The sequence below is a fragment of the Geotrypetes seraphini genome, chromosome 9 (assembly GCF_902459505.1).
Source record: "Geotrypetes seraphini chromosome 9, aGeoSer1.1, whole genome shotgun sequence".
NCBI lineage: Eukaryota > Metazoa > Chordata > Amphibia > Gymnophiona > Dermophiidae > Geotrypetes > Geotrypetes seraphini.
Genome location: NC_047092.1, coordinates 184,629,663 through 184,653,281, shown reverse-complemented (window position 1 = coordinate 184,653,281; position 23,619 = coordinate 184,629,663). Strand labels below are relative to the sequence as shown.

The 23,619-nt window shown below is 44.5% G+C and overlaps 2 protein-coding genes across 6 annotated transcripts in view; one reads left to right on the top strand and one right to left on the bottom strand.

Annotated features, from left to right (window-relative positions):
• BCL6 (BCL6 transcription repressor) overlaps positions 1-13,799 on the bottom strand; it is a 32,560-nt gene extending 18,761 nt beyond the window's left edge. For 2 of the 5 annotated variants that reach the window (XM_033958273.1, XM_033958277.1), the window contains exons 1-3: positions 13,678-13,799; positions 1,942-1,974; positions 1,405-1,576 (exon numbers count right to left, since the gene is read on the bottom strand). In XM_033958273.1, coding sequence (XP_033814164.1) covers positions 1,405-1,565 — 161 coding nt within the window. In that variant the 5' untranslated portion in view covers positions 1,566-1,576; positions 1,942-1,974; positions 13,678-13,799. Of the gene's footprint in view, positions 1-1,404; positions 1,577-1,941; positions 1,975-7,257; positions 7,366-11,944; positions 12,167-13,034; positions 13,361-13,677 lie in introns of those variants that run through there. The other 3 variants (XM_033958274.1, XM_033958276.1, XM_033958275.1) reach the window with 3 other exon arrangements.
• A 387-nt stretch (positions 13,800-14,186) lies between these two features.
• The window catches only part of LPP (LIM domain containing preferred translocation partner in lipoma), a 715,450-nt gene continuing 706,017 nt past the window's right edge, over positions 14,187-23,619 (top strand). The window contains exon 1 of the mRNA XM_033958126.1: positions 14,187-14,246. The gene's annotated coding sequence lies outside the window, so the exon portion shown is untranslated. The remainder of the gene's footprint in view (positions 14,247-23,619) is intronic.

Below are 23,619 nucleotides of genomic sequence, written 5' to 3'. Positions count from 1 at the left end.
TTATAATATTTAAAAACTTTGCATGTTTAATTGTGAGCCCTGACTATACTCCCGGCTTTGTGTATGCCTACCTGCAAGATGTGTATAGAGCTTAAGTGGATGCTTAGAATAATGGCATATGTGCATAAATGCCATTCATTTGCATGTGTAATTGGTGCATAATTATTAGTTCCCACATTGGGGGGAGTGTGGCACCATGGTTAAAGCTATAGCCTCGGTTGTAGGTTCAAACCCATGTTACTCCTTGTGTCCTTGGGCAAGTCACTTAATCCCCCTATTGCCCCAGGTACATTAGATAGATTGTGAACCACCAGGACAGACAGGGAAAAAATGATTTGAGTACCTGAATAAATTTGTGTAAACTGGGAGAACAGTATAGAAAATTGAATAAATAAACAGTGTGAAGAGTTTCAGTCTCCGATAACCAGAGCTGCTATTGTGACATCATAATGCCTCATTCCACCAATAAGAGCCATCCTCATAAGTGATGTCACAATGGCATGATTGACCTATTCTTAGCGCACTTTTACTACATTTTGATTTCTAGAGTGGTGCAGTGGTTAAAGCACCCTGAGGTTGTGAGTTCAAATCCCTGCTGCTCCTTGTTACCATGAACAAGTCACTTAATCCCCCCATTGACCCAGTTACATTAAATAGTGAACCCACCAGGACAGACAGGGAAAAAATGATTTGAGTACCTGAATAAATTTGTGTAAACTGGGAGAACAGTATAGAAAATTGAATAAATAAATAGTTTCCCCCAGACTGCTGGTATGAAATTCTATAGTGGAAAGAAAGGCCAGTCCTAGTAGAGAAGCAAACGGTGTCTAGAATAACCTGATAGTCTGCGCACTAGACCCCAGAGAAGGGGACCCCATGTGTGCCCATCAAAGCCCTTCTATACCGACATAAGGCATAAGGGCTTTTGGTGGGTCTAGTAGGTTTTGGAAGGCTCCCCATACAATGTAAGGGGGGTTATGGAGAGATATACAACTAGGACCCCTAGGGTACCCCACTGCTCTGCTGGGAAGTCTACTAAAAATGCTGGCCCCTCCTGCATCCCAATGGCTTAATGTGTGCGTCTTGCATTTGGATTTGGGGGTTTTAAATGGTCAAAAAAGACAGAAGCACTTAAGGGCGAACATTAAAAAAAAAAAACAAGACAACATTTTGCAGTTTCAAAAATGGCCATTTTCCTTTACCTGATTTTTGGAGGCACTTCTCAAAACATCTAAATTCAGACTTAAACACCATATCAAAAATGATCCCTCCATAACAGTAACAATTATACATTCACAAATGCCTTCCCTTCAGACCTCTGCTCTAAATAGGCTCATTCAATTCATAATACCTCTTAGGTTGTAATTACCAGAAAACTCTTGCAAAAATAAAGGTGTCACCTACCTGCAGGCCATGAGGACTGTTTTATGGGCACGAAAGTGTTCTCTGTTTACCACGATGATAACATCTGTGAGGATGTCCCGGCTTCGAAGACGGTTCAGGTTCAGGAGAACATCACTGGCGTGGCGTGTGAACTGGATACAGCTGTCTGCGGAGGAAGCCATCCTGCTTGGACCTGAGAGAGACATTACAGACCTCAACATAGCTGTCCGGCAAAGCGTAAAAAAACACTTATCCCGATGAGGGTACGTCTGCAAAATGACCACACTGACTTTGCAGGGACTTGGAGAAAAGGGGACAGACATCAGTGGAGTTTCAAGTTCTACTTTTTCTGGCAATTTAGTGAAGTGTGTGTCAGTGTGAAAGAGGGAAGTGAGGAGGATTGCAGAAGGACAGCCAGACCATCCTCAGGTACTGCACTGAATGGACCCGTGGCTCAGACTGGGTCCAACGCATCTCCCATACGGGGTAACCTTAGAGAAATAATTGATTGATCTTTCTGTCTCAAAGCAAAAGTGTAGAAATATTTGACCTACTTACCCAGAAGTCAGAATCCCAAAATGTCTTCAAAACCTTAAAGACAAAAAAAGAATAAGGCAACAATTAATCTTTATAGGTTGTAAGATTAACAAATTTGTTCATTTTCAAGTAACTGCATACAAAGAAAACCCAAAAAGCTGCCAGGCAAGAAGCAATTCCCAGGCCATTTAAGATGACTCCAAAAAGCTACCGGGGCGTTCTTGCTCTTCCAAAGGACACGCCCTCACCCACTTTCCCAACCGAGGACATCTGCAGAAACTCCACCTTAAAACCTTTAAAAAACACCTCCTGGGTACCGGTCACCATCTGTTCTCTCATCCTAAATAAAATTTGCTCCATGTCATAATCCATTGTGACGTCACTGAGCTGCAAGGATTAGACAAGGTGCTGAGACTTCCTTCCAAGTTACAAAACATAACCAATACACACATGATCTCCAAGTTATATGAAACCAACTGGTGTTGGCCATTCACAATATGCCCCAAGGAACAAACTAGGTTCGATATTACTTCATATTCTATTTCTAACTTGTAGCTCAAAACTCAAAGACTGAATCACTATTTTCTAAACAGCTCCGCTGCTTTTAGCCAAAACAGTTCTCCAAGGCACCTACTCTGTGCAATCCTGCCAGCCTTAAACACTCTCCATCAAGCTGCCCACTGTTTCTAAGCTGTTTACGCCACACTGAGCGGCAACTGTATAAACAAATAATGTGTAATATTGAAAGCAGAGATTATTCAAACTTCCAACAAAAGAGAAGCATATCGGCCGCTGCGTTTGTTTTGGCCAGTCCGCAGAATCACCCTTTCCGAGTAAGCTCAGGTTTCAAATGTGAGAAAGCCACTGAGTCATATTGCAAAAGAAAAGCAGGTGTGAACTAAAACTTAATCTGGCATGACAGTCATTTAATAAGGCTATTTCTAACTGCTGGATCTGTAGAAAATGTGTTTATTGTCCAATGTACAGTTTATCAAAAAAATCTTGTATAAAAATATGATAGCGGATAATGGCCCATCTAGTCTACCCATCCGCACCATCCACTATCTCCTCCTCTCCCTATTGGCTAAGGCTCTTAACATTTGCATCTCCTCTTCCTATTGGCTAAAGCTCTTTATACCTGCATTGTGAGGTCATAGAAACTTGATGGCAGATAAAGTCTCCTCCTCTCCCTATTGGCTAAGGCTCTTAACATTTGCATCTCCTCTTCCTATAGGCTAAGGCTCTTTACACCTGCAATGTGAGGTCATAGAACTTTCTGATTATAGAAACATGATGGTAGATAAAGGCCAAATGGCCCATCCAGAGCATCCACTATCTCCTCCTCCCCCAGCCATATCCCATGTGTTTGTCCCACACGTTCTTGAATTCAGACAGTCCTTGTCTCCACCACCTCTACCAGGAGACTATTCCCACAATTACCACCCTTTCTGCAAAAAAGCATTTCCTTCGATTACTCCTGAGCCTATCACCTCTTAACTTCATCCTATTCCCTCTCATTCCAGAGCTTCCTTTCAAATGAGACTCAACTCATGCTCATTTACATCACATAGGTATTTAAACTTTTCTATCATATCTCCCCTCTCCCACCTTTCCTCCAAAGTATTCATATTGAAATCTTTAAGGCGGTCCCCATATGCCTTATGATGAAGACCACGCACCATTTTAATAGCCTTCTTCTGGACCAACTCCATCCTGTTTATATCTTTTTGAAGCTGTGGCCTCCAGAATTGTACATAATATTCTAAAGGAGGTCTCACCAGAGTCTTATACATGGGCATCAGTACCTCCTTTTTCCTACAGGCCATACCTCTCCCTATGCACCCTAGCATCCTTCTAGCTTTCACTGTCACCTTTTCAGTTTGGCCACCTTAATAACAATAATAATAATAATAACTTTATTTTTGTATACCGCCATACCCAGAAGAGTTCTAGGCGGTTCACATTGATTAGAACAAATTACAAGAGGTTACATGCCAAATTGATCATAGAGTTGCGAATAGCAAGGAGAAAGTAGTTACAAGTGGTTATATTCCAAATTGATCATAGAATTACGAACTGCAAGGAGGAAGAAGGGGGAAGAGGAGGGAGACGGGGGGGGGGGGAGAGATTTCGGTAGGAGGGAGGAGGAGAATTGAAAGAAGGGGCATTATGGGACTTAAGGTCATCACATTCTAACACACCCAAGTTCCACTCCTATTTCATGCACACAGGTTCTTCACCCCCCTACACTGTACCACTCGCTCGGGTATATTAGATTATATTTAGAAATGGGCTCAAGAGAACAGGAAAGATGTTAAAACAGGAAGTGACCGAAAGGTGAGAAACCAGACCGAGAAGATCCTGAGGTTCACTGCGTCTGCCATGCAAACTCTGGCCTTTCCTCCCTTTCCAAGGATGTTCTTCTGTGCTTATTCCAGTCTTCTCTAACACCCGTCACTGCTTTGCTTCCGCCACCTTTTCTGCCTAGAGCTGAAGTTGAACACATGCGAGACAGGAGGCGGCAGCATCAACGACAATGAAGTTTAAGGTATGCAGTTTAAAGCAGGGGTGTCCAACCTGCGGCCCACGTGCGGCCCTGTGATGTATTTTGTGTGGCCCCGGTCAAGGGCGATGCAGTGTTTTCCTCTGCGGCCCCCGGGTGTTTACTGTCTTGCCGGCTCCCTCCTCTGTCTTGCTGCAGCGGTTGTGCAGCCCCGGAAACATTTTTTTCAGCCAATGTGGCCCAGGGAAGCCAAAAGGTTAGACACCCCTGGTTTGAAGGATTAAAAGAGAGAAGGGACATTGGTGCAGCCACAGATCAGAATAAAATTACAGCATGAAATAAATGTACTTAACATGTCCCCTCAAGCAGGGCTTGTCGTTTAATGGTTTTCCTGGTGAGCATCTGACTCTCAAAATAGAAACTAAGAGTTAGTCCATTGGAATGAAATGAAGATCAACAAAAAAAAAAAATCCAAAACAAAAAAAAAAAAAAAAAACTTAAGCAACTTCTTTTATTGAACCTTCTTTGGTCAGCTCAAAATAAACAGCAAACTAGTTACAGTTTTAAAAGTTAAAAAGGAAGAGAGACCTTCTAACATTAATGTTTTACTCCTCCTGAAACAAATCGCTGCACTTAACATGGCAAAATGAAAGCCAAGCTCAGTTCAAACGTCTGACGGAGGAAAAAAGCTCTCCAAGTCACTGCGGTACCCTGGAGGGAGAGGAAGCAAAAGTCTAACCACTTTCTCTTGAAGAAAGAAGTGATCTTACCTTAACTTGAGGGATCTTTGCCCCTCTCACACCTTGCCCAGGGTTTTGTCTAATCAGATTTTTTAACTTCTCATGAAAATGATTGTTGTGCAGTAGGAGGAAGGGGAACACCACAGCCTCGTTTTTCTAGGAACCATTTCAGCTGAACCTAGATGGGTTTCAGGGAAAGAGCTCTACAGCAAAAGATGCCCAAGAAAAAGATCTGGCGTCATTGTAGACAACGAGCTGAAAACCATCCACCCAATGTGCGGCAGGGGACCAAAAAAAGAAAGCAAACAAGACGCTAGGAATTATTAGCAAAGGGATGACAAAGAAGACTAAGAAGGATTGTTGCAGTTGCCGTGACACCAGCCACAAAAGCTTAAGAATGTTCTAATGCCTCTGTGTTGCTCCATGGGGCAACCTCACCCCGAATAGTCCATGCAATTCTGATCAACTTATCTCAAAAATGATAGCGGAACTAGAAAAAAAATGCAAAGAAGAGCGACCAAAATGATAAAGGGGACGGAAATCCTCTCTTACGAGGAAAAAGTAAAGAGATTAGGGCTCGTCAATTTGGAAAAGAGATGGTTGTGGGGAGAAAGGATTGAAGTCTACGAAATCCCGAGAGGTGTAGCATGAGCACAAGTGGATTGATTTTTTACTCCATTAAAATTACAAAGACTAAGGGACACTTGAAATTACAGGAAGGTACTTTTAAAAACCAATAGGACATATTTCACTCAGAGAATAGTTAAGCTCTGGAATGCATTTGCCAGAGGATATGGTAAGAGCAGTTACTTAGCTAGTTTAAAAAAAAAAAAAAGATTTAGACAAGTTCCTGGAGGAAAAGTCCTTAGTCTGCTATTGAGAGAGACATGGGTGAAGCCACTGCTTGCCTTGGTATCATTGAATGCTGCTGCTAGTTAGGTTTTTGCCAGGTACTTATGACCTGGATGGGCCACTGTGAAGATGGATCAGTGGCCTAACGCTAAGGCTAGTCTTATGTTAAGTCTGATGCAGACTTTGGCTCTGATATTCAGCCCAAGGGTCCAAGGCAGGCTGATGTGCAAGCTATGGATTGGGAGGTGGGTCAATCTTCATCATTCACTTCTTCCTACAACTCGGGTTGTACTATTGTTAAGCAACTTGCAGAAACTAAGTTTAGATTACTTCCCCCCCCAAGTCAGAAATGAAAATATGGTCCTCGTCAATCAGAAACTCATTGCACTGACCAGAGGTTTACAGAGTGTGAAAGTTACAGATTTTCCACATTAGTGCACGAGAGAGAGTTTTTACCTGTGATCCAAGGGGGGTCTCACTAAACCCCTCACTGGAAATAAATATCATTTTCACTTCCCTCAAAAACGTTTCTATAGCAAAGACCTAGTACGGTAATTTAGACACTCAAGAGTGAAATGCACATCATTTCCTAGGCAGAGATCTAAAAGACTTCTTTTAAATAATGATATAAAGGTCTGGATTCACTGAGGCCATGGATAGGATCCGATCCGTAAGTGATCCGATCCAATCCATGGCCGGGGTGTTCGGAATCAAGCCCCCAACCAACCGCCTGGATCGCTCTCCAGTGATCCCGACGCACGTGTAGATGGGCCCTCCCTGCCCGGCAGAGAAAGAAAACTTTTTCGCGAGCCTATGGTTTTAACCCGCTTTAAACCACGGGCTCGCACTGCGGGAAGGCAAGGAGAGTCAGGACAGAAGCAGGGCAACGATCGGAGCAGAGAGAGCTGGATAGTCGCGGGGGAGAGAGCAGGAGATGCAGTCGGAAAAACGCGAACGACTGGTCCCCAGCAGTTGCTTCTTTTGGGATCGGCCAACCCAGACAGTGTCCCTCGCTGCCTGTCTATATTTGCATGCCGTTCACCCTCATTTCCATGCGCGGATTGGATTGGATGATGATCGGGACTGAGGTTAGTGAATCGGGTCGGGACTTGATCGGTGGGCTTAGTGAATCTAGCTCTTAAAATGTTTCTATGATAAAACATACCAAAGACACTCCCTCCCCCCCCCCACACACACACTCATTTTAATAGACTCACTAATGCAGGAGACTGCAATAATTACCTTATCACATGCAGCACCCAGTAAGATTCCAGTGACTGCTATAAAGGGTTTGTTGATTTCTTAAGAAAATGCCCCACCTTCATCTCAGTTCATAGAAACATAGATGACGGCAGATAAGGGCCAAAGCCCATCAGGTCTGCAAATTTAAAGAAAAAGACAACTCTTGGTGTCCATGTAGCAAAGGAAGAGGGGTCAGAAAGGGAAGTTCAAGTCATCACCTCCCTAAAGTTAAACTTTGTTTAGAACGGTGGTTGTCAACCCAGTTTTTGGGACACACCTTGCCGGTCAAGTGTTCGGGATACCTGTAATGAATATGGATGAGAGAAATTTGCATACAGTGCAGGAAAATGTCTCATTCAAGTTCATTGTGAATATCCTGAAAACAGTGGCATAACGAGTGTAAGAGGCCCTGGGGCAGTGCCCCCCCCCTCCCTTCACACCCAGGTACCTCTTTAAATCTTCACCAGCACAAGTAGTTTTTCCAGCCTGCTGCTCGCACCGGCATCTGCTTTCCCTCATACATCACTTCCTGGCCCCACGACCCGGAAGTCATTTCAGAAGGAGCCAGGCTGGCGCGAGCAGCAGGCTACAGTAGTTGCTCATGCTGGTGAAGATTTTAAAGAGGTATGGGGGGGGTGGGGAAGGGAGGGCATGAGCATGGCATGGGGGTTGCGGAGAGGTGCCAGTGCCCCCACCAAGACGGCACCCAGGGCGGTCCACACCCTGCCCCCCTCTCTTACTACACCACTGCTTGGTTTTAAGAAAGGATGGAACAAGTTCCTGGAGGAAAAGTCCGTAGTCTGTTATTGAGAAAGACATGAGGAAGCCACTGCTTGCCCCGGATCGGTAGCATGGAATGTTGCGCTCTTTGGGGTTCCAGAATCTTGCTTACTCTGAGATAATGGAATATTATTACTCTTTGGGTTTTGGCCAGGTACTAGGGACCTGGATTGGCCACCCTGAGAATGGGCTACTGGCTTGATGGACCATTGGTCTGACCCAGTAAGGCGATTCTTATGTTCTTAAAAACTTGAGAACTACTGGTTTAAAAGCATCTCCCGTAAGCCAGCAAAGTGTCTTAGTGAAAAAGGTTGTGCACGCTTTGCTGGAGAAGGTTTGCAATTGAAAAAAAAATGAGATCAGCCTGGTCTGGGGATGCCACAGAGGTGGTATTAACTGCTTCTCAGGGGGAGGAGGAGTTGTGATCATTACTTTAACACCTGGAGGCTGGATATTAAGGTCCAGACACGAGTTCTCATCACAGTCAGGATCTCCACAATAGATATGAATACATTTGCATGCAAATTGATTCTTATGCATATTCATTACAGATCTTCTGCAAATCTGATTAAGGTGTCTCCCAGATCTGGGCTGAGAACCACTGGTTCAGAAGCAGCTTTGCCTCAGGCTCCCTCTGGTGGGAGACGATCTCTGAGAAACTGTGGCCGAAGTCTCATGGCAAGGTGATATTTCAGTACGGTTACTGAGCTGGAAAACAAAAAATGGAACTGCCACATAAGAAAGGTGGGGTCCTCCCACCCCCATCCCACATTCCTTTTATGCTAACTCGTAAGTGGAAAGTCATAGTGGATGAAGCTGCAGAGTCATTTCAATGTGGACCTAATCTGCATTTTTTAAATCCAGAAGCTCTGGAATGAGTGGGCATAGGATGAAGGCGAAATGAAACAGACTGATTACAGAATGACATGGGGACAGATTTTCCCCCGTCCCCACAAGCTTCATTTCTGTAAACTCTGCTTTGAGCACTTATGATTTTCAAGTGTTTTGAGACTTGTGCGGATGAGGACGGAGCTTAGGCATTGGTGGAATGAGGCATTATGACATCACAATCTGAGCTCTAGAATGTTGCTACTTATGATTTTGAAGCGTTTGAGGCTTGTGCAGATGAGGACGGAGCTTAGGCATTGGTGGAATGAGGCATTATGACATCACAATCTGAGCTCTAGAATGTTGCTACTTAGGATTTTAAAGCGTCTGAGGCTTGTGCAGATGAGGACGGAGCTTAGGCATTGGTGGAATGAGGCATTATGACATCACAGTCTGAGCTCTAGAATGTTGCTACTTAGGATTTTAAAGTGTTTGAGGCTTGTGCTGATGAGGACGGAGCTCAGGCATTGGTGGATTGAGGCATTATGACATCACAATCTGAGCTCTAGAATGTTGCTACTTAGGATTCTAAAGCGTTCGAGGCTTGTGCGGATGAGGACGGAGCTTAGGCATTGGTGGAATGAGGCATTATGACATCACAATCTGAGCTCTAGAATGTTTCTACTTAGGATTTCAAAGTGTTTGAGGCTTGTGCGGATGAGGACGGAGCTTGCAAGAATGGGGCAAAGGCAAGGACAGGAAAATAACTCATGGGGATGGGACGGGAAAATGTGTCCCCATGTCATTCTCTAGGTGTCTAAGATAGAGGGCATGGTTAGGCAGACTGGACAGAGGGCAGATAAAGACCACATGACCTATGTTTCTATGTCCAATAATAAAAACTTAGCTAGTGAGAATTCAGCAATTATAAACTGGATTTTTTTTTTAAAGGCAATTTCCTGGAATGGGACAGTAATATTCACACTCTAATAACATAAGTAAAAATAGTCATAAAACTAATGGTACTACTGGTGAAGGGAATGAATCTCCTGTGTCAAATCCACTAGAGGGCAAACTACACCAACACATTAAGCTGCGGGCGGATTTCATTTATTGCAAGTTTTCAAGCACTAGGGGGGGGGGGGGGGGAGTCAGTTAATCCTCTTGCATAAGATTCGAGTTCTGGTGGTGCTTTCATGGAGTTGCAGAATCTCCCTGAGCTCTGCTTGGTACGAGTTCTTGCCCCAGACACTTGTGTAAGGTCAAGGGAAGGGGCAAGTCAGATTATTGTGAATGTTCCATCAGATATATAGAATTAAAACAAAAAAGATTAATACGTTTATTGGACTAACTTTATTTAGTGCACTGTTTGATTAGCTTTCAAGGTGACCCAGATCAGAAATAGGCAAATATTTGGAAAATGGTTTAGGAGGTGTAAGATGCTGTTCATAAAATTCGGTGAAGTTCTTATTATTTCCCCAGCTCCAGCATTTGTTCCAAATGTTATTTATCATGCCAGCTGAAAGTAGGTTTACTGCGTTAGACACTTTCTATTTTCCATCCAGCCCTTTGGTGAGCAATCTTTACAAACAGTTGGTGAGCTAGCTTCCAGGTCCTGCCAAAACACTGCGAGTAACACCAGCAAGCAAGAAAAAAAAAAAAAAAGAGGTTTCTAGGAATGGAAGAAACTGCGTGGCTGCCTCTGAACAGCTAAGAATTTCTAAAGTATCTTCAAAGAGATCATGGGAAATCTCTTTTTAAAAGGTTAATTAACTGAAGTGTCAACTGCATTATATTCCTTAATATCTGCCTCGTTTCCAGGACTAGTAAGTGGCATTCACTGCGCAGAATTTCATCAGTTATTAAAAGTAATAATCAAATCAATAAACAAACAAACCAGTTAACCACATCTATACCTCATACAGTATATAAATGTTTGACATTAACCCAAGTTATGCTCCGTTCTGCCCCCTACTGGCGATCGCTAGGCAGAAATTCCATGCACCCTTTGCTGAGCAAGCTAGAGGTGACCAGCTGAGTTTCTACGGCTAACAGAAGCCAAACTGCAATGCTTAAATATTTTTAAAATGCATTTTATTTTAACCTGTCTTGATTTGATAGTTAATTGACTTAACAAAAAAGTAGTAATACGAACATGCAAAAGTTAAGTCCGTCTTTTGGCATAGATAGGAATATTTTATTTTAAACTTGTGCCACTGAAGTTGCCGAATACATTAGACTCGACTTGGGTGAACAAGACTTCACATGAACTTGGCCTAGCAACAATGCACTTGAATGCAGGCATGAATAAAATAAATAGCATACAGAAAATCATGGATAGTGTCATTATTACATAATTGTCCTCTGCTATTCTAATCAAGTTCTTCCATGATCTCGTCACAGGGCGAATTACACCATGATAGCTTAAGCTTGTAGCAAGGAAACATTAAACACATATTATTAGCGTCAATGCGTTTCAATAAAGAGTGAGATGCCCAGGAAGTGCAGGACTTATGTTGTTATAAATATTTCAGTTATAAGGCCTAAATGGGATCTGATGTCTTGCCCCAAAGATACAAGTTTTAGCGTTTTAAGGAAAATACTCTGGAATTCTTTCTTAACCTAACCTGCAGAGGAAAACGCAACATAAAACGTTATTACAATATTTCAACACTAGATGGCAACATTTGTTTTTTTGGAAATCTCTAAATGTAGTTGAGCAAGGCAAGTGGAATTTTGGCTGAATACTGGATTGGACAGGAATTACTGTATTTTACTTCTGTTATCCTGGTATTCACGTTAAAAAGAAGAAGAAAAAAACCCAAACGTTTGAGAAACACCTTTTACGATCTTTCCTGACCAGACATGTTTCTGCTGAGTCTACAACCCAGGGAAGGTTACCTGTCAATTATGGCATTTCAGATTTTGGCCCAGATAAATGTTTGCCACCCGATATGCACATTGCATAGTCACAAATCTAATCTCATCTCGTACCCTCCCCCTTCTGATGTCAACTGGCGATACTGGAAACGTGCCAGGGCATTTCAATCTATAGAACATTTTTAAGTATACATCATACCTATATCTTACTAGGGAAAACAATTTCCTAAAAAAGTCCCAGCCAAATGCTAAAGCTCTGCAGTTATATTCAACCAGCTGGCCAACTTGCATCATCCACTGCCTGGCTGTAAATGAGTCCGATAGGGCGACCTGGCCAGGTCCGATTTCCATTCGATTTACTCACTTTTCCAGCAGTCAGCAAAAAGCTAATTACAAGACCATGTATATAACCGGGCACACCCCCCAAGAAAGTTTTTCGCTCTAAAGAAGTGCACAGTTTGCCCCCCACCCAAATGAGTCCCTGCCCCGTTCTGGAGAGGTTTGAAATAAAACACATTTCCAAGCAAAAGTTTATTTTATGATTATTATTATTTCAAGAGCCAATGGAGGTCGCTACAGCTCCATCAGCCATGAACCACTACCCCCTCCCCCCCCCCCCAAAAAAAGAAACATTTGAACAACAAAAAAATACAACTTTGTGATTAAGATTTCAGCACCTCTGCAACGGGAAAGGATTCGTCAATCCATCTCAGTCAATCCTTCCCTGCCCCTCCCCCAGCCCATCTGCAAAAGGCACTGATTCTGCTACGAATTCCCCCAATGCAGAGTTTGCCCCCCCCCCCCATTAGGGTTTCCCATAATTTTTTCTCGTTCTGCGCGCCATAAAAATAGATCCGCGCAATGTTTAAACAAGATCAGCTCTATGAAGAAGCTACAGCTGTTCTGTGGTCTGACGGCTGACATGCTTTATTGTCAGACTTTTACCCCCCCCCCTTTTAGGTCCCCATTTCTTCCCCTCCACCCCCTAAAAACGTTGCGTAGATCCATTTGACTTATTTTCTTCCTCCCCCCACCAATGTGGAAACGATCCTGCAGGATACCTCCAGGAATAGCGCATGGCTTTGGGCCAGCTGAACTTCAGTTTGGACTGAAAATGATTTACTAGCCCTTGGCACAAGCCCAATCTCTCGACTAGTAAATAGAGTTGTTGTTTTTTTTAACTAGAGCCGCCCCTGGAAGTCTATATGGCAGAGATATAAATATAGACGTTCATATACAAAGATCCCCCCCCCCAATAAAACCCCTTAAACCCGCATCCTGTTACGCACTAGAAGTTGACTCTGTGGTGAACTTTCTTTTCCACCGGGGTTCCCGGTCCCACATCCGAGATGTTATTTCCATTAAAACGTCTGCAGTTTAGCTGCCTGGAAAGAACGTGCAAAGTTTTCGTTTCACGCACAATTTTGCGCGCAGTCTAAAAATTGGGGGAGCCCCGCTATCTTCAGTTATGATGGAGCATTTCAAAAGTGGGGGCTTGTTGTTTTCCTGCAATAGTCCCCCCACCCCCTCCGGTAGGGCCAGAACTACCTCCAACTGCCCGGAGCCGAACCGACGTTTTGCACCAACCATCTCTCGCTTCCTTAACCGGTTCCCCAACCGGCTCCTTATGCCCCCGACCTCCCCACCCCTCCCTTTGCTGCAATCACTCGGTCTGGCTCGGGAAGCCCCGGGGCCGGGCAGGTGCGCGCGGCCCCCCGCGCCAGGGAGACGGCAGCAGCGCACATGCATGCTGCGGGCTCCCGGGCAGCAGCGAGAGAAGGCGGGCAGGACGCGCGCCCAACACGTCCTCCAAGAAAGCCAGCGGCTCCCCCTGCACCGAAGCAGCCGTTCCCTGTCCGCATTCGGCACCACCTGCTAAGAAAGAGAGCAAAAAAAAAAAAAAAGCAAGAATGAAAGAGGGAAAACAATCACCTGGTCGGGCTTTCCTAGAAAATCCTTGCATCACCACTTCTAAGAACCCCAGTTCTAAGAATCAAGCGAGCTGAATTCTCGGAATTTGAGCTGCCGGTCGTTCCATTTCTCCCAGGCGGGGGAGGATCGCGTGTCAGCCGGCCGGGCCCCCGGGCCCCGGGCCGCCCGTTGGCCCCTGCTGTCCGGCGGCCCCCGGCGGCCCCGGGGGGCGGCGGCCCCGCCGGGCCCCCCGATCGCCCCCCGAGGGCGGCGGGGGGCGGCCCGGGGCGGGGCGCGGCGGCCGGCTCCCCCCGCGCACTTGGTGCGCTCCGGCTGCCGGGTCACGTGCTCGCTGGCAGGCGCTGACGTCGGCTTTCGGAATTCTCAGAACTCATTTGCTATGCGGTGACATAGGCGCCGAGTCCCGGCTGAGCGCCCGGGCTGCACGTCTAAGCACGCACACTGGGTCCCTCCCCGCAGCCCCCTCCCCACAATGCAAGCTTTTGGGCCGGCGAGCGGCCGCAGCTCTGGATCTCTTGGTGCCCCGTTGTCCCGCTTTGGGGGGTTTTCCTTTCCATGCAGGCCGTCTTGTAAGTGTTTTCTTACTTGTCTGCTCTTTCATGAAATGTGCTTGCTTTGTGTTGGGGGGGGGGGGGTGCATCGGGCAAGGGACGGGAGAATCCCAGGCCCTTCCACCAGCTTTCGCAAAGAGCCGGGGACGTGTATTTTGTGCAGCGGTTGTGCCAGGGAATAACAGAAAAGTGCCTTCAGGATTTAGTGAACGCTGGGGGGGGGGGGGGGGGGGGTAGGATTCCTGAAAAGATGATCTGCAAAGCAAAGAATTTGCCCAGCACTAAGATGCAGCTCTTGCAGGACTTAAGGGTGGCTAGAAGCAGTACATCGCACGCTAATGGCTTGTTTACGCGCATAAGTGGGAAATGACCGCGAGGTCCGATACCGGGCGCGAAACGGATTCCATTTGAGCACGGCTGTAGATATAATCCGGACAGGAAGAAATAGGCGAATGACCTACATTTGCCTCGTCTGCTTTGCTGCTGGTCTGAACTAAAAACCCAGAAGAATTTTTAGACTGCGCTAGATTTTAGCCGTCTACTCGTTTGCATGGACGATGTGGTATTTTCAGGATTTCCCTTGCACATGGGCAGGAGCTGGGTTTTGGGAAGATTCTCTGCATTGCTAGGTTTTGTTATTCTTTTATTTTACTTAATCAATGTGAGTCCTTAAAAAAAAAAAAAAAAAGGTGGTTTGTGCTTTACTGGATTTAACAAATTCTGTGCTAAGGATATCCAGTAATTTTAATGAGGAGTGACCCCCCCCCCCCCCATAAGACAATATTGTGGGTTTTGGGGCTCTTTTCCCGTTTCCAGCCAGTTTGGAAGAGTAGATGGGACCCTCCTGCACCCGAGAGTTTGTTGAACTACTTCTGCTTGGAAGTGGAAAAACCTGCTTTGCCTGGGGTGCACCTGACTGTGCCGGTACTTTTCCATCCAGAGCAACCGGTGCTGCACTGCTTGGGATCAGACTTTCAGGATGCGATTGGATCCCAGGCCCTGACACCTACCATGGGGGGGGGGGGGTCTGGAAACAGATAGATGCACCCACTTTAGACTTGAACAGGCTTGTGTGTTTGTAGTCTGTTGCAATTAAAAAAAAATACACTGTTTTACAATATGGCCTGTGAGGCAGCCAATCTCTCCCCATCCCCCACTCTTTCCCAATCTCGCACAAGGGCATTTGTAGATTAATAGAGGGAGGTATTCTCATTCTCTAAGACACGTTCAGCCATATTTATCATTTACCTTTAGACAGCTGTATAAATACATGAGGTCATTAGCACATGCTAACACCAAATTGCAAATCCAAAACGGAATGTCCTAGGCCTGGGACTGTCACTACACGATTTGCCCTACAGCGCCCCCTATAGGTGGAGATCGTACCCTTCCTGCTCTCCCAATGAATCCAAAGCGCTTTGCCTAGGACGGGGATTTGGATCTGTTCCAAATCGGATCGAAATTCAACTGGTTCCTTGCCCCTCCCCCAATCAGACCCTGCCGTCTGCTTCCAGCTTCAATTTGAGCAGTTTGAGCAGATTCAGGTCCATTTTTTTAGGTATCCTGATGCCCATTTTTAGCTGAAGTATCTTTGAGCAGTTTTAATCAGCACCTGCAATCAGACTAAGGGAGGGGTGGGGGGGGCAGGCTTGTTCTTGAAAAGCAAATCTAGAGTGCCGTGACCATGTGTCAGTCGGGCAGAGAGAACTACGGGCTGCTGACACAACTTCCCTATATGTGTCTACAGGTGACATTTATTGGGGGGTTCCCCTCTCCCCAACCCACCTGCATGGTGTCTGGAAGATCCCTGAGACTCTAAGCTGGGAAATCTGCCGACCCGTCTAGTCGACGTTTAATCCATCTCATGTTATTTGTTTAAAGAATGCAAAGCAGAAAAAATGATTTGCGAATATAATTCATAAATATTAAAGACTCATCTTTTATTGATTGCAGATTGCTCCCGATCAAATGGAGTTTTTTTTTTCCCTTTTTAATCAAGAGAGTCTCGTCAATTCAGGGAGGGGATGGGGTGGGGGTTGAAACAAAACCAAAGCTCAACCTATGTTTTTTTTTAACTAAAGCAGTGTCTGGTTACTGTACCAGTTACTGCTTGACAGATTTCTAAAATGAAAAAAAGGGCCTTTTCAAAGACCATCTGTTTCATAATTCTTCTCCAAGGAAAAGAGCCTTATTCGCAGTTTCATTGTAAGCGGGACTGCCCCAGAAAGACCCAAATACACAAGCCAGGGTTTGAAGCCAGGAGCCCACTAGGCCCTTCCTCAGGGTCCCTGCGGGGAACTTTCTGTGACTTCTAACTTTTAAGGACAGTAATGGAAATCTGTTCCTTGCCATATTTTAATCATTTTAGCTTATCTTACATTATCGTAGACTATTTATATTTTGTTCCTCTCTTTCTCTTTATACAAACTGTATTTCTGCCCATCTCCATCTTGTATCGGTAAGTTAATGTATGTCAGTGCGTTTGATTGTGGCATTATTTGTCATTTGTTTTTCACGTACGCTCTTTTTATACTTTGTTTTTATATTACGTAAAACTGCTTTGAATTTTAATAAGGCGGTATATCCAATTTTTAAAGAAACCTGAAAACCTACTTTATTCCACATCATACGTGTCCCCCCCAATACAAAACCACTCCTTGCATACCGTGGATCCTCTCGGCCTTTGAAGCACAGAGCTGGAAATGAATGCTGCAACAGTGAATTATTCTAAAATGTTGGGGGGAAAATCATGAATAAAAACATCCAGCTATAAAGTTCAAATTGCCGAGACGTCTGTTTTTGGTTTATTCTCCCCCACGCAGGAGACGGAGCTTGCAGAACCAAGCTTTCCCTCTCTTTGTGCATACTTCATGAATGGTGTGTGTCTTGCAAAAATGACAGGGGGCTCTGGAATGAACAGGTTAAGAGTCTGCAGAGGTGAGTCCATGAGAACTGGTCAACTGGGAAGCTAGCCTGCAGGTAAACACCACCGTCCACTGACTGAACCAGAACTCAACCCTGGTCCCCATCTCTCTCTGCTATGGCTACAAAAGTTCTCACTCCATTTGGGAGGATTTTATATTCATGAAGCTTTCTAAGAATGAAGTCGTATCATTCCTAAAGACAAGAGAAACATTCAAATATTTTGCATTTTCTTCCACTAATGTCAATTGAGTTGAAATATCACCCCATGGCTTGAAGGTGGATGTTAACGCGGCTCTTATATGGTCCACAGCTATGCATCGTTTTTGAATCGTGCCATGCAAAAATAAAATAGCAGGAATCCCAGATTTGCAAAAGCTCCAAATTCTTACCACTTTGTTTGGAAACATTAAAAATAAAGGCGTGGATCTGAGGCAGAGCCTAAAGTCTTCTTTGCATCTGTGTGCTCGCCAAGGAACATTCTCATTAACCCAGTCGAAGATTATGTAAACTGTTTTCATCTGCCAAAATACTTTTGGAAGTTTGTTTAGGTTGAGCTGTTGCAGTTGTAATAATAATAATAAAAACAAAACGCATATTGTTGGGGATTATAAATCCATGCGCCTCTTCTTTTGTAGAAAAGATTCTGAACTGCTGAAACCAGAGAGAATCTGTTTTGCTACTTGGGATCTAGTAGGTTCCTGGGACCTGGGCTGGACAGACCTTCGATCTTTCCCAATATGGCAGCTCTTATGTGAGCCAATTAGAGGACAATCAAGCCATTGTGACATCACTGATGAGGTTGGCTCTTAGGCATTGGTGGAATGCGGCATTATGACATCACAACATGAGCTCCAGAATGCTGACATTCTTTGGGTTTCTGTTTAGTACTTGGGACCTGGGTTTGATGGACCTAGTATGGCAGTTCTTATGCACTGGGCAGCTACTCACATATAATAACTGGGTCTGAGTTTCATTGTTCCTTAATTAGATTTTTTTTCCTTGAGATCCCGGAAACTGAGGAATCCCCATCATGACACATTCTCCAGTTTTGGTATCCCAGAATTAGAACAGTGGGTGCTTGAGGGGAAGGGAAGGGGGGCTTCTATATCACCTTTATGTGGCTTTGGCATTTGAGAGCTGACATTCAAAGCAGTGGACACTGGAGGATTAAGTGACTTGGCCAGGCTCACAAGAAGCAGCACCGGGATTTGACCCCAGTACAGAGAAAATGTCTTCACTGAATCTAAGGAAAGGCAAGAGAGTCCCGCACTCCCCAATCATTTCAAAAAGTTGGTTTATAAGACTGGGATTCCTTCGTACGTTTTCACAGTTGCAAGGGGATAATTTGTGGAATATCTGGGGGGCATTACTAGCTGATTTAATATTTTAGAACAATTTTAGAAGCTACTGGAAGGAAATGGTAGAAAAGCATTAAGTCCAGTGCTACTGCCTCCCTTCTCTTTCATGGAAAACATTTTACCTGGATTTAATGCTTTTCTCCCATTTCCTTCCAGTAGCTTCTAAAATATTAAATCAGCTAGTAATGCCTTAAATCTGTCCCGTCCCCACTGAGATCATATATTATCTACATTACTTTAAAACACGTACTCTTGCTAAATTCAGTAAATGCTTAGTAACAGTTTACAATTCTATTATGCTACTGCGTCTTAATTGTAATGATTGAAAGGTGGCTTAGAAAAAAGCAAAAAACCCCAAAAGCACATTTTCAAGAGATACATCTGCTAATAAGGAAATATTATTTCTATCATATGCACAGAATGAGTAGTTTAAGGCAGGAGACCATAACCCAGATGTCACATTTGTAATATTGCCACTTTCTAATCATGTGATTCATCAATATTCAAATTTGAAAGGTTGAAAACATAAAATACCGTATACACTGCAACAGGTCTTAATTTACCAAAGAACTGCACACAGCACCGATAACAGGGGAAAGATGCTGATTCATCAAAGGGATGCACCGCTGCACTCCCAGCGCTAAAAGGTGACTGAAAGGAGAAATGTAGACAGATTATGCACTGATTCAACAGTGAAATTCTTCTGATGAAAGAAATGATTTCTAATAGCTCCGTCCCTTTTGCCTTGCTCTGTCATATGCTTGAAACAAGCTGCCCAAATCCCTACGGCAGGCTCCGTCTCTGGCAGTGTTCAAGGCCCAGTTAAAAGTCCACCTCTTTGAGAGTGCTTTTGACTCGTAACTTCTCTCACCTTGGGTTCTGCATCCCCAACCCTATATGTCAAGGATCTCAAAGTCCCTTCTTGAGGGCCGCAATCCAGTCGGGTTTTCAGGATTTTCCCAATGAATATGCATTGAAAGCAGTGCATGCACATAGATCTCATGCATATTCATTGGGGAAATCCTAAAAACCCGACTGGATTGCGGCCCTCAAGGAGGGACTTTGAGACCCATGCTATATGTCATGTCCTTCTGTCCAAAGTTAGATTGTAAGCTCTTCCGAGCAGGGACCGTCTATAAATGTCAGCCCGCTTCTTTGAGAGTGCTTTTGACTCCTAACTCCTCTCACCTTGGCCCTGCATCCCCTACCCTCTATGTCAGGGGTGGGCGACTCCGGTCCTCGAGGGCTGGAATCCAGTCAGGTTTTCAGGATTTCCCCAATGAATATGCATTGAAAGCAGTGCATGCAAATAAATCTGAATGCATATTCATTGGGAAAATCCTGAAAACCCGACTGGATTCCAGCCCTCGAGGACCGGAGTTGCCCACCCCTGTTCTATGTCATGTCTTGTCTGTCCAAGTTACATTGTAAGCTCTTCTGAGCAGGGACCGTCTACAGCGCTGCGTACGCCTTTCAGCGCTATAGACATGATAAGTAGCGGTGTTAGTAAACCCCCTTCCCATCATTCAATGGCTAGCCCCACAGATCTGTATAATTCTAAAATGATTTATATTTGCAACATAACACTTTCTGAAGATTGATTCCAGTTACAATTGTGCTACATAAAAATCATTCCTGAATAAGATTCTGGGGTGTGTGGAGGGGCTTCTATGTTAGTTCATGGACAAATGGTCAGTAAAGAAAGTTGTGTGGGGTTTATGGCCTGAGCCTGCACCAAGAGCGTAACCAGATGTTGTTAGTTTTGGGGGGAGGGGACAAAGGTAGACAGGGTCCAAGCATCTCCTCTCAGCGCTGCCACCATTGCTGCCCCCCTGCTACTGCCCCCACTCCTACTGCTGCAATTGCCCCCTCCCCCGATCACACCTTTGATGGTGGAGGTGCTCAGGCCCCACCAGCTGAATCGTCCACACTGTCTGAGCAACAGAAGTCGGCAGGCTGCTCTGGCCTCTGACACTCAGCAGTTCTGTGCCTGCTCTGTGAAGTGACCATGCGCAGAAGTGCCACGTCAGCCACCAGGGCACCCTGCTGACTTCCTGCCGCTTAAGCCCATACCAAGGGATGCTGCATGTTAGAAAATCATCTAGCATAGTAGAAAAGCTGTGCTCCACAAGGGTGGAGCAGAGGAGTTATGCACCCTTATATGGAAAGCTAAACATTAGCTGTAGTACCACAGTACTACCACTAAGGGTCCTCTGTGCCATTTTGACAGATGGAGCAGGAATGGAGAATGACCACGCCCACCCCATTCCTCTAAATAACCAGAGTGCTGCCTTGGGTAAGGCCCAGGGGTGAAAGGAAGGGGTCATAGGTCATGGAAGGTTGGGTTGGAGTGAGAGCAAGAGCTTCACCATTCAGGGGCAAGGGCTTTTGGAGGTGGGATCTTCTGGGGAGGGGTGCAGGTCAGTTTGGGTAGGTTTTTCTAGGGCGATTATCATATTAACATAGTAGATGATGGCAGATAAAAGACCTGCACAACCTTCAAGCTTTATATATCATAGGCCCTCACCAAGTCTAAATCCAGTGCGTCCAGTCCGCCCAACACAATACATTCATAGCATATGATATGAAGTGATCTACTGTAACATATGCAAAACTGATACTGAACTTTCCTAGTTATTTTCAGGGCACAGACCAGAGGAAGTAAAGCAGACATCCAATTACTGCAGTTGTCATCTAAGCACTGCTAAGTTTTGCTTTTTTCATTCCCTTTTCTTTCACGTTTATCTCAAGCATTCTTGAATTCTGTTCCTGGTCTTGGGTATTCCAGGCACCCACCACCCTCTCTGTGAAACACAACTTCCTGACATGACTCCTAAGTCAACCCCTTCCCCCCCCCCCCCTGGCAACCTCAATTCATGTCCTCCAGTTCAATCACTTCCCCTTCTCTGCAAAAGATATAAAGCTTCAAAGGGAGACCTAGACCCCGAGCATGGCATAAACTTCGTAGCAGGTCCTTTTGATTTCTCCCTTCCCACCACTGTCTTAAATATTTTTTAAAGCAATGTAATCCCACCCTTTTTCCCTTTTGTATCCAGTGTAGCTGTTTATGTGATTTGTCTGACAGTGTGTTCCTGTATGTAATTCCCCCTTTTTTATTGTTTTTAAATTTTTAACCTTAGGAAAGCGATATATCCAATCACTAATAAACTTGAAACCTTTCAACTATTTAAATGTCGGCATACCCCCCTTTCCTCCCTCCCCTCCCCCCTGAATGGAAGATGACACATATTACTAGGTATTGTAATAATGTATACCAAAGCTTCAGTGTAGAATATTAATAATCATACTTCGTGCTCTGGGGGAAAGATTTTGAATATAGGGGTCCCATATTTTCAAAAAGAATCTTGTTCTTCTAGGAAACTTACACACCTCCCTAACCTCAAACAAAATTAAACGATGGCGTTGGATCCTCCAATGCCAAAAACTAGGATGATCTTTCGGTAGGGGGGGGGTATAAGATGTTTTGCAATGGGTCGTTTGGAAAATATTTTGAAGGAATGATAAAAATATATCTGAAAATATAATAATTGTGAATCTAATAGAAGTGAAAATCTATGAATATTATATCATATCTTATTTCCTTCAATAAAATGTTATAATGTCTCCCTCACCCCTCCTTTTCTCTTGGGTATTCACATTCAGATCCTCGAGCCTTTTTCTCATATGTCTTTTGCTGCAAACTTCATACCTTTGTCAGTGTTTATCTCTGGACTGCTTATGTTATATGCTGAGCGGGATACGGCCTCAGTAGTCCAAGGGGGCCTCACCACCAACTTCTACAGAGTTATACCCTAGCATCCTTCTGGTGACGGCCACTGGCTTGTCACATTGTTTTACTGCCTTCAGATCCTCGGACACCATCACTCCGAGGTCCCTCTCCTGAGCTGGGTTGTCAATTTCTCTCCTCCTGTCTCATACGTCTCATTCTTGGAATATTGTTATATCTTTACTATTTCATCATTGTTTTCTCAGGTACTTTAGCCTTCGGGACAGTTAGCGAAGTTCTAAGTGCTTCATTTTATTGTAACCCGTTCTGGGTTATAAAAATGAAGAATAAATCAATTAGTGCATCACTCTGCACTTCTTTGTATTAAATGTTAACTACCAGAGCAGACTGTTCTACTTTCTGTAGATCTCTCCTCTCATCTTCCCTGCCCCCACTTTTGTGAAGCAGGACCATATTCGCTTGTCTCTTTCCTACAGAACCACTCCCACCTCCAGGGAGCTACTAAATCAATCTGAAAGAGGTCCCAGCAGCATTTTGTTTTCTGAATTCTCTCCATATTTTTGGATGTATCCCATCTAACCTCATGGCTTTGTTTACTTTTATTTCCTTCAAGGTGTTCAGATGATCAGATCAGATGGGGGTCTTCTAGGGGGACTGGATCAGTACAGCTGAAGTACTTTTAGAAGGGAATGGGAGTGGGGCAAGCAGGCTGCGCTAAAACCACAGGCTTGGGTGTACCCACAGTATCTTCCTAGGCATGCAAAGTGGTACCTATGCAGTAACCCCTGGATTCTATACAAGTGCCCTAATTTGCACATCTAAATTTGGATGCATGCCCGAGATGCATAAACAAGTTAATTGATTTACAAACCCTTAACTAGCAATAATTGGGTGTTAATGACCAATCACTGCGGTTAATTGGCATCACTCAGAATTTGCCTTACTGGGTCAGATTAAAGGTCCATCTAGTACAGTATCCCATCTTCATGGTGGCCAATTCAGGGCCACAAGGACCTGGCCAAAACCCAAAGAGTAGCAACATTCCGGAACCCCAAAGAGTAGCAACATTCCTTTATCTCAGAGTAAGCAAGATTCCGGAACCCCAAAGAGTAGCAACATTCCATTCAGAATCCCCAAAGAGTAGCAACATTCCTTTATCTCAGAGTAAGCAAGATTCCGGAACCCCAAAGAGTAGCAACATTCCATTCAGAATCCCCAAAGAGTAGCAACATTCCTTTATCTCAGAGTAAGCAAGATTCCGGAACCCCAAAGAGTAGCAACATTCCATTATCTTAGAGTAAGCAAGATTCCAGAACCCCAAAGAGTAGCAACATTCCATTATCTTAGAGTAAGCAAGATT